This window comes from Colius striatus, chromosome 9, assembly GCF_028858725.1.
Source record: "Colius striatus isolate bColStr4 chromosome 9, bColStr4.1.hap1, whole genome shotgun sequence".
In the NCBI taxonomy this organism is placed as follows: domain Eukaryota; kingdom Metazoa; phylum Chordata; class Aves; order Coliiformes; family Coliidae; genus Colius; species Colius striatus.
The window spans coordinates 14,489,426-14,499,406 of record NC_084767.1 but is presented as its reverse complement, the minus strand read 5'-3'; the positions used below and the strand labels follow the sequence as shown (position 1 = coordinate 14,499,406).

Here is a 9,981-nt window from a genome sequence, read left to right as displayed (position 1 = left end):
GTTCTCTCAGTGAATCATCCCACTTGCAGCAGACCCAAGGAGTCAGCCATGTAGTATTTCCTGTCTGTCAAGCGTGCCTTTTAACTGATGGTATCTAGTCTTTAAGTTCTAAACTAACATCTCAGATCTGTCCAACCACAGATTGAGCAGCAGTGATAAAGAGGAATTTGCGGAGAGTGACATGTGTTTCTTGCTAAGGCTGTACTCATTTTACATGTTACTGTAACTTCAGTCATCTCTCTACACAGTAAGAATTTTAATCATTCTGCAAGCACTGAAGTTGATGTCTTCTTCTAGAGCTGTTGTGTTTGAGGCCCCAGCTCAGAGCCTCCAGATGTCCTCACATCCTGATGTACTTGGCTTAACCAGTTTTGAGTGGGAGGGCGGGGACCTGTAACTTCAGAAGCTTATAAAGAACCAATTGTAATAATAAATGACAATGCCAGGAGGAATTGCTTCCAGCCTGTGGGGGACTGTGCAGTTACTGCTTTATTAGTGTTTGCTTTGTTGTCCCATTAAAAATGCTGCATCGTATTTACTGTTGAGTAGACGCTTCCAAAACTGTCCCCCGTCAAAGTGACATGCAGTGTGTGTTTTTTTTCCAGAGATTTTAAGGAGCTGATGGCAGCTTGTGACCAACCTCTGCTCAGAAGCTGATTTATTTTCCCTTTTTTCTTTCTTGATGTTAGTGTTTTTCCTGAGGCCAAGGTAAATCTGTAATGGAAGTGTTTTCTAGAGCTTGAGTTGAAGTGATATAAGCAAAGTAGGATCCTGGTGACACTTCCCCTCTGATTTCTGTATTGGACACCCTGGATGCAATCATGAGTCACCAATAGATTATGTTAAGGTGAACTTTTATTTCCGGTCTGGTCTGGCTCTGCTGGCAGCTCAGAGGGTCTCAAGTCACATTACTCGAGTGTTTTGCAGAGAAAGGGAGCAGTTTTGCTGTTCTGTGTGCGTTTTTTTAGGCTGTCAGGATGGGGTTTTGAGGCAATGAGAACTAAAACAAAAGGAGGAACTTGTTGTGTCCCACCTGAGAGTAAGACCAGTCACTACTTGTTGGTATTGTGCAGAAATTCTATACTGAGGTTTTGTGTGTGTGTGACAGGGAGAAGTGCGAAGGCTCAGCCATATCCTGTCTTCACTGAAATTGAGAGAAAACCTTATGTGACAATGAGTGATAACTGATTGCTTCTTTTTGGCTTTAATCGTGTTAGAGTGGTTTTACCCAAAACACAGGCTTTTTGGAGTGAGAAGAAAAGGGTTATTCATGGCTCAAATATTGCTGAGTTTAAAATGTTTCATTTTGCAATTACAGTTCAGCTACCAGTGTAACGTTTCTGAGGGTTCACCGGCGTCTACATCCTCTGCTGCCTTTCATTCAGAGCTGACCACTTTTCTTTTGTGTGTTAGCCAGGAAAAGGTCTGCACTGCAGAATTATAAAGACATCAGAAAACTGTGAGAAGTGACCGAGTGCTGGAAAGGAAGGGAGGAAGGGGTAAATTATTTGGTAAACTCACATTATTAATTAATAGGCTAAAATACCTGAACACTCCTTTAATAACTCAGAGTCTGGTAACAACTATTTCAGCTGAAACCTAGAAAATCTTTCACAAGGTCAGTTCCACTACTTGGAAAGAGAGCAGAAGGTCAAGTCATTAATTTGTAAACGCTGATGAATAATTTTTACAACCTCACACATAGTTGGAAGTGCTTTAGAGCTGGTTTAAAACCAGCAAGAGGAGGGTTGGGGAATAAGCCCATCACCTTTCAATTGCCAGCAATACCTCATTCAGTTGGGGTACAAAATCCATAACTGTGATTGCAAGAATTTCCCAGGTTGTGCCTGCAAAACATTTACTGTCCTGTAGTTCAACAAAAGGCCCTTGTTTTCTGATGACTGGCAGCTTTGGAAAATGATGTGGTGGGGGGAAGAGTTAAGGTGTGGTGGAGGAAACACGTGTTGCTGCAGAGCAATGAGACAGCTGTTGTAGAGTGTGCAGGAGTGGGAGCAGCTCTGCTCCTCGCACTCGGCCTGGATTTGGGTCCACAGTCAGCAAGCAACATGAGAAATCAGATAGACCTGCTGGCCACCGTCACGGTTTTGGGAGTCCTGGAGCAAGGTAAATGTCTTTTCTATGGTGCTAGATAGGACTAAGCTAATTATATCAAACTCTGTGGGACTTGGGAGCTGTATTTTGCTTGGAATGTCTGTGGAATAGAAAGTTGCTGTTTTCCAACATGGTGAAATGGTGAAAGTGGCCATTTGTGGGGGAAGTGTCGTGCCTGAGCATGTTCCTTGTGTAACAGGGACTAAAAGATTGGCAGACCTTGAAGGAAATGAAGTTTTGCTTTTAAACTTAAAACAGTTTTAGAATGTCTTTTAAGTAAAATACGTTCTGTGATTGAGTTTTATGAGGTAGTTTGTAACTTAGAGGGACTGGCTGGAGGTGGCCAGGACAAAGGCAGGTTAATAAATGTGCTGCTGCAGAGGTCAGGATGCGAACATGGAAGGGAGCATCATGTCCGTGTGGATTTCTCCTCTGCGACCCACATCGCTCTGTGTTCCTGTAGCTTCGCTGCACAGAGCAGATACAAGATGAGCCAGCAGCACACAGTAATTTGGAAACTAATGCAAGCCCTTCTGGGCAGAGAGCCCAGAAAGCAAGCCCTTGTGTAGCCATCTTCAAAGAAACTCAGGGCTTCTCGTAATTTAAAGAGATGCATTTGGTTTAGACCGTTTAGGAAGAAGCAGTAGTGTTGCCAAGCTCTGCCTGCCTCATGTGTTTAACTGGGGGTCCTTTGGGAAAAGGCCTCTCCCCTTGGTCTTCAGGGGGGGAAATTCCCCCTGCCTGGGGTGGGGGTAGCCCCCATTTTATTAAAAGCTTTGCATTTCGATAAGGGAAACTTTGTGGGGTTTAGTACTAAATTAATACACTGTAGAGCTATCACCTCTGTTTGCTTACAAACACGAATCTGAGAAGCTTGATGTAGTTTTAGCCATCAGAGGACAAATCTCTTCATATAAGCATTACTTAAAACACAAATACTCAAAGATTTCTGGATTATCAGTATTCCCCCTCAAACTCTTTACAGAGAAATATCAGTAACTCCAAATGGAAGATGCTTTTGTTTCGTGATGTCTTTATCATTTAACTAAGTGGGGATGGAGGGAGCCTTTAGTGTGCAAAGAGAGGACATAAGGGAAACTTGAAATTGAGTTATGGAAACATTGTTAACCCTTTCCATTGGAACCCCTCAGTAGCAAATCCCTAGACTAAAGCTTTGTCTCAATTATATTTGATTTATGAGAACTTCAGGTGTCATTTAAAGGTTGCAGCCTCAGGTGTTTTACTGTCATGCTATGCAAACCATACAGAGGTGTGAGGCCAGCAGATAAATAAGGAGCATTGACACCCTCTTACCTGTGTTAGATCAGATAAAGTAGCCTCATTGATGGTCTCTGCATGGGAAGCTGAGGAGGGGTTGCAAAACACTGAAGTGTTTCCTTTCTCTGTGCTAGTACCAAATGTGTGTTCATGCCACCTTGATTCAAAGTTGTGCAGTAGCTTTTCTTGGATGTTTTGAGAGAACATGCTGTAGGCGAGTTCCAGATCTGAGGAGGCAGAGCACTGAAACGTGCATGTGCTGTACCTACAAACACCGTTCCATCTCATCCTGAAGCCAGATACACAAGTTAAGGGCTGAGCCAAGTACACTGGTGATTGGGTTTTATTTTATCCTTCTTAATTTTCTGGAAGCTCACAATTTCAGCATTCTCTCAAGTAACTTTTTTATTGAGTTATGCTCAGTTTAGCAAAGCTCTGAGCTTAGTGCTCAGTAGGTATGTGCCCCTGCTCTGTGCTGAACATTGTATCAGACAGCAGAACAATGTTACCACTGTTTGTGTCCCCCACACACACCCCCCTTTTTTATGGCTTCAAAGGAAATAAAGCTCGAGCAATGTCACTGTCATTCCCCACAGGGCTTGTTTGCCGGGTTCTCTCAAATGTGACAGATATCAGCTACAAGACGGTTTGACAAGTTTGTGGACATAATCAAATAGAGAATGAAGTTCTGGCTACTGTTTCCACTGGGGAGCAAAGTGCAGGGAGAGCTCAGTCACACGGGAGTTTCACCTCCAGACATGAAGCACAAAAACCTATTTTGACAGGTTCTGCAGAGCAGATTGTACAAGTCTCCTCAGCGTGGAGTTTCAGGAAAGAGTCCAATGTGTTGTTTTTTTCATCACCTCAGTCTGAGAAGTGCTTTCAGAGGGTGATTCTGCATCCCTAACACTTCACCCTTGTGGCAGGTTTGGAGGATGGCTCACCATCCTTCCAAAGGCTCTCATGGCTCTGGGGGCATGGTTGTATTTCCTCCATGTCTAAGCATAATGGATCTGTGCAGGGCTTGTCTGGATATTTGCTCTTGTTCACAAGCAAATGTTTATCATAGCGCTGATGGATGGACAGGAAGCAGGATGAAGGCTGGTGCCCAGCACCGTCAGGCTTGTGGCACAAGCCAGAGCAGTGTCACAGAATGGTCAGGGTTGGAAGGGATCTTGTCCACACCCTGCTAAAGTGGGTAACCAGCCCATTTCTTGAGAGGTGGCTGTGATAAGACCCTGAGAGCATTACACAGTTGTGCAGGGGAGAGATCATTATCTGATGGGAAGAGGAGGTGACAAGATGGGTCACAGTTTCATTGTCTTGTCCCCGAGCTGCTGCTGAAGGGCCTGTGTGTTCCTGCAGGGGTGCTCAGAAGGGATGTGCTGCTGTGTCCCACTGGGGCTCAGCAACAGGATGATGCCCTTGCTCTCTGCCATCATAAACGTTCCACCACTGCACCGGCGTGGAAGTGCACTTGCTGCTCCTCACCTTTCTCTCTCAACACCCCTCGTTTTGGGCTGCATCACTGCACATACTGTGGAAGATGCCAGAACACACAAATGTTTTCTGAAATGAATGTCTGTGCGTATTTAAATGAATAACACGTTACGTAATGCACAGCCCAGGGCACACTATTTACCTTTCTAATTCATTTTCTTCTGCATGGGTTCTGATGCTTTTCTGTAGGCACATATGGATCTGTGCTGTCTTTAATCTTGCAACATCTGCCCCTTCTTTCCCTTCTGTCTCCTGTTGTTCTGCTTTTTTCTTCATCAGGACAGTCCACGAGGCAGTCCTGACAGCCTGGCTCCTCGTCTCTCTCTTCAGTGCTCTGGAAATGTTGCTACGTCATTACCTTGCTAACCCAAGCGCCTCACACAGCAGCATGCTGCCACAGCCATCAAAGTATTTGTTTTTATAAATTGTTTTTATAAATTCGTTTTCTCCTGTATGAAAATTCTCATTTTCAGTAAAGAAGCACCTGAAACCCCAGCAGTCACCCGTGGGATTAAGAACTTTCATCAAGTAATGAAACAGGCCAGATCTTCACATTAACAAGTTTTCACTGTTTTGAACTGCCTTTCCACATCCCTTATGAATGTACAAAGGAGTGCTGTAGCAGACACAGTACCACAGCCCAAACCTGGCACAGGCTGACAGCAGTCATTGGCAGTACCTCTGCTGCTCAAACTGCTCAGACCTTGGGGCTACCCTTGCAGAAATGAAGTGGAAGAAATAATCACCCCCTTCCTCGTTCCCTTCTCTTGCCATGATTACAAGCATCTCTTAACTGAATGATATCCCAGTGCTTCACAGTTCAGATGCTGCCACGTGACATGGGGTCATTCTCATATAGAAGCTTTGTGCCTGCTAGGTATAGCAGAAAGTGTTAGCCATCCCTCCCATCCGTTGGGCTGAGGGTGTACTGGGACTCTAAACACGGTGCAGGGTTAAAAAGGAGGAATGCTGTGATGGAATGTAGATTGAGTAAGGTTTCCAGCTGTGTTACTGGCCTTCCTGCAGGACCAGGGTGTGTGATCTGCTGGCAAAGGCATTGAGGGCTGGGCTGGGGCCATGCAAAGTACTGGCTCACACATGGGTCCTGTGGCACAGGCACTCTGCCAGGATAACCAAATCTGAACTTGGAGTGCCAGCAGGAAACAAATGGCGCGTTTATTCCAGGTCACGTGAGACAGCGCTGGACTATGAACCTGCATAGTATCAGCTCTTTTCCTCTAACCACTTGCTGGACTCCAGGCTAGATAGAGCTTGGCTGAATATACCACTGCTGCACTGTCACCCTTGCCCTGTTGTTCTTTTTTTAGCCTATTTTACGCTGCAGGTGATCTACGCCCGGCGGAAGCACAAGATCTCCCCTCCTCAGACCACAGGTCACCCTGAATTTGAGCGGATCTTCAGAGCACAGTAAGATTTGGGTGCTTTTTTCTTGTTTTCTTTTTGTGGCAAGTCCATCTAGATATGACTGGAGTCAAGTGCCACTGCTAGGAAAGACTGGAAGCACCCTCAAGTCACCTTTATCTTATGGGTATTGGTACTAGACGGTTTTTAAATGCTTGGCAAGCGGAGGTCTGGGGTTTGACTTGGAGCACTTTGGCTGGAATGTTTCTGTCAATCCACAATAATCTTCCCTCTGGCATTGTGAGAGGCATCCGAATTATGAATCGGTGGCTGTATGGAAGAGGTGCTGAGCATTAATGTATTGTAATCACGAAGCTGAATCTTAATGTTGGCTCTCTATTGTGAGAGTATATGCAGCTATATTAACAACCTACTATTTGCTTGTAAGTTTTTGCTGTTGAATGGAAGCAAATGGCCTTGCTGGCAGAAGTGCCTTGAGGGCATTTTAATATTTTTCTTTTAAGCCACTGTACTGTGACAGTGGGCACTGGCAGGCCCATGCTGAGGGTAGTTTGTTTTTGCTGTGTTCCTGTGGAGAGAGCAATGCTGGAGCTAAACTGGCAACACTCACAGATCCTACAGCTTCCAGCAAGTACCAGATTCCATCTTTCAGTCATTCATGTTTTGTAAGCCATTGAAAGGAATTGGTCAGACCTGGTTTGAAGGGTAGTTCAAGCATGGCACCAAATCCTGGACAATGTGGCTGTGTTTCCTTGCCAGTGTGCAGGAAACATCTGTGGGGTGACAGAAACAGCCACTTCACTCCTTTTGTGATGCAGTGAAAGGCCAGCCTGCAAGGGAGAGGCCTTTGCTAGCTGGGTAGCTGCTGATGTGGCCTTTAATTGACATTTTAAAATGTTCTTTTAATTGTGCCATGCATTAAGGGAGCCGTGGGAGCTGTGCCGAGGAGCCCTCCGCTGTATTCTGCGGACAGCGCAACCGCAATGAACCCGGGCTTGAGAAGGTTTTTCTTCCTTGTGGGTTTTTTCCCTACCTTTCATCTTTTCCTTGTGGAAAAGGATACAAATGGATGCTTTGTTTTGATAGATCAAAAAAGAAAAAAGGGGGGACAAAGGGTGTGCATTTTCTCGTGGAAACCTGGCAGCCTCCCCTCGCTGAAGCTCAAACTGCATTGTCCACGTAAGGTTCTTCAGACTTACCAGATCTCAACCTGGCTCCATTTTCTGAGGCTTGGTAAATTTTTGGCCAAATTTAAGACTAAATTGCTTAGGAAATGGTAAAATGTACGAGAAATCAAGAAACAAACCCGTTGTCTTTAACAGCACAGCTCCCACCATCCCTTCTTGCAGAAATATCTGTGGGTTTGTCACTAAAAGAAAGAAAAACTGCAGAGCTGATCACCTGCTGCTGGACTGCACCTGGGAGAACGCTCCTCCTTGGAGCGGGATTTGTGTTACACTCAAACGTGAGCTGTGCTCAGCAGAGGGGGAGAGAAACCTCCTCAAATAATAAGGAACCTTTACACATGTGACTTTTAAGCTGTAGCTGCACTAGATGTCTGTGAAAGCGCTGAGCACGGGGCTGAGGACAGTGTCCAGCAAAGACAAATCCTATCTCAGCCATGGCTTGTGGTTGCAGCGTCTGTGTGAATGTGGGTGAGGTGAATGCTGTGTGTCACTTGAGTGCTTTTCTTCTCTACAGTACAGATACTTGGTCACAGGAAAGGCCCTTTCTGCCTGGCACTGCACGGGAATGCCTCAGATAGGTCTGCTCCAACCTGAGCTTCCAGCTCACCTCTCTGGCCTGAGGGAACTGGTTTCTGATGTATAAGGATGTGGTTTTAACTCTCATCTCTTGTTCCCACCAGGGTGAATTGCTCAGAGTACTTCCCAATCTTCATCTCGCTCCTCTGGGTTGCTGGGATCTTCTTCCACCAAGGTAAGGGAGATGGGGGAGAACCCCAACCCAAGCCACATGCACAAACCAAAAATACCCCAATTTAAATCCCACTGGGATTTGTGCACATCCGTGAGGCCGTTACTCAGGGAAGGCAAAGTTCCCCTTTGGCTGGACGGGCTGATGAGGGCCCCAACACCAGCGTCCGTGAAGCTGCTGGTAGCAGGTCTCCTGCCTGGAGGAGAGGTTTGAGCCAGAGCCTGGCTGTCCCCCCACCTGCCTTCTCTTAGGTAAGGTCAAGCTGAAGCAAAGCTGCAACAGATACCCAAACTGTTGTCAGAATGAGAAACCATAACCCAAACGGGTAGTCATCCACTGTCCATCCCATACCAAGAGGACTTAGGAGATGTGGCTGCTGCCACAGGGAGGACACAAGGGAGTGTTGCAAAACGAAGTCCAGGGCAACTTTGGAAGGCAGAGAAGTCCATTCCTCACAAAAAGGGAAGGAAGAAAACCTGATTAAACTCCCACAGTGTTTTCCAGCCAAGTCCCTCTGTGTTTGGTTCTTGTGGCTACGCCTTGACGCAAGGTGAGGGGAGACATGAGTGACTGAGCTGGGTTGCAGTTCAGGCAGTGGCTGTGGACCCCTGGCCTCGTCAGGACTCTGCTCCCCTCTCCCCTGCAGGTGTGGCCGCAGCGTGTGGGCTGCTGTACCTCTACACCCGCTTCAAGTACTTCCAGGGATACGCCGCAGCTGCGCAGGGACGGTCAGTACCCGGCTGGGGCTCTGGGCACCCCAAGCCAACCCTGGGAGGCTGGTGTAGGATGCAGAAGACTTGCATCACCACCTCCTCCTCCTCTCTTTGCCCCCATACCACTTCTTCCCTGGCTCAGTGTTGAAGGAGGATGGGGGATGCCAAGGCCCCAGCAGCCCGTTTGGTGCCCCAGGTTGGCTGGCGGGGTCTGACTCAGTGTTCTGTCCCCGTGCAGGTTGAGGCCGCTGTACGCCAGTGCCTGGCTGCTCTGGCTGCTGCTGGGGCTGGCAGTGGCCGGGCTCCTGGCACACTTCCTGCTCTCCGTGCCCTCCACATGGCTGGCAGCGCTGGCGCGGCCCCTCCAGCTGCTCGGTGCCTGGTGAGAGGGGCCGTGGCTCTCCCAAAGGCCCCCGTCTGCCCTCAGTGAGAGACTGAGCATCGCCCCAGCTCTGTGCTTGCCTTTGAAGGGAGGCTGATCCTGGCATTCCTCTGCTTATGAAGCTCTGCTCTTCAGAGAGAATTTTGCTTCCAGAAAGCAAATGCTGCCCAGCCTCTGCCCGTGGGCTTTGCTGCCAGGTTGTGTAGCTCTGCTCTAAAACCTCTAACGCTTTTGGCTGTGTCCCAGCAGGACTACCCCACACGCTGTCATCACTCCTTACCATGCAATGATCTCTGTTGAAAGATCACACCATGGATATACACAGAATAAACTCCTTGACTCAGTGGCAATCAGCTGTGACTGTCAAAGGTGCTTGGGGTCTGAGTGTGAGAACACCTGAGAGTTAGGCGGCTGGGTTGCACAGGAAAAGCTGCTGTGATGAAAACAAACTTGAAAGGAAAAAACGTATCCAAATTTGGGGAAAAAATGCCTGCCTCTGGTCCAAATGGTAATGTCTGTGTTTGGCATTGACTCCAATGATCTTGACTTGTCCCCACTTACCACCAACCCACCAGGAGATTCTGCCCTTTGTCTGGATTTCAGCCTCCACTGCCGACTCAGGGTTGCAGGTAACTGAAGTCGGCAGCTCCTCGCTAAGTTGGATGTGTGGTATTTTGT

General features: G+C 47.2%; 1 protein-coding gene across 1 annotated transcript; it reads left to right on the top strand.

Annotated features, from left to right (window-relative positions):
* The first annotated feature begins 2,508 nt into the window (after window positions 1-2,508).
* LOC104557875 (leukotriene C4 synthase) lies at window positions 2,509-9,621 on the top strand. The gene is made up of 5 exons (XM_062002793.1): window positions 2,509-2,529; window positions 6,113-6,318; window positions 8,141-8,211; window positions 8,855-8,936; window positions 9,160-9,621. Exons 1-5 carry the CDS (start codon window positions 2,509-2,511, stop codon window positions 9,305-9,307), a joined length of 528 nt encoding a protein of 175 aa, XP_061858777.1. The 3' UTR covers window positions 9,308-9,621.
* The last annotated feature ends 360 nt before the right edge of the window (window positions 9,622-9,981 follow it).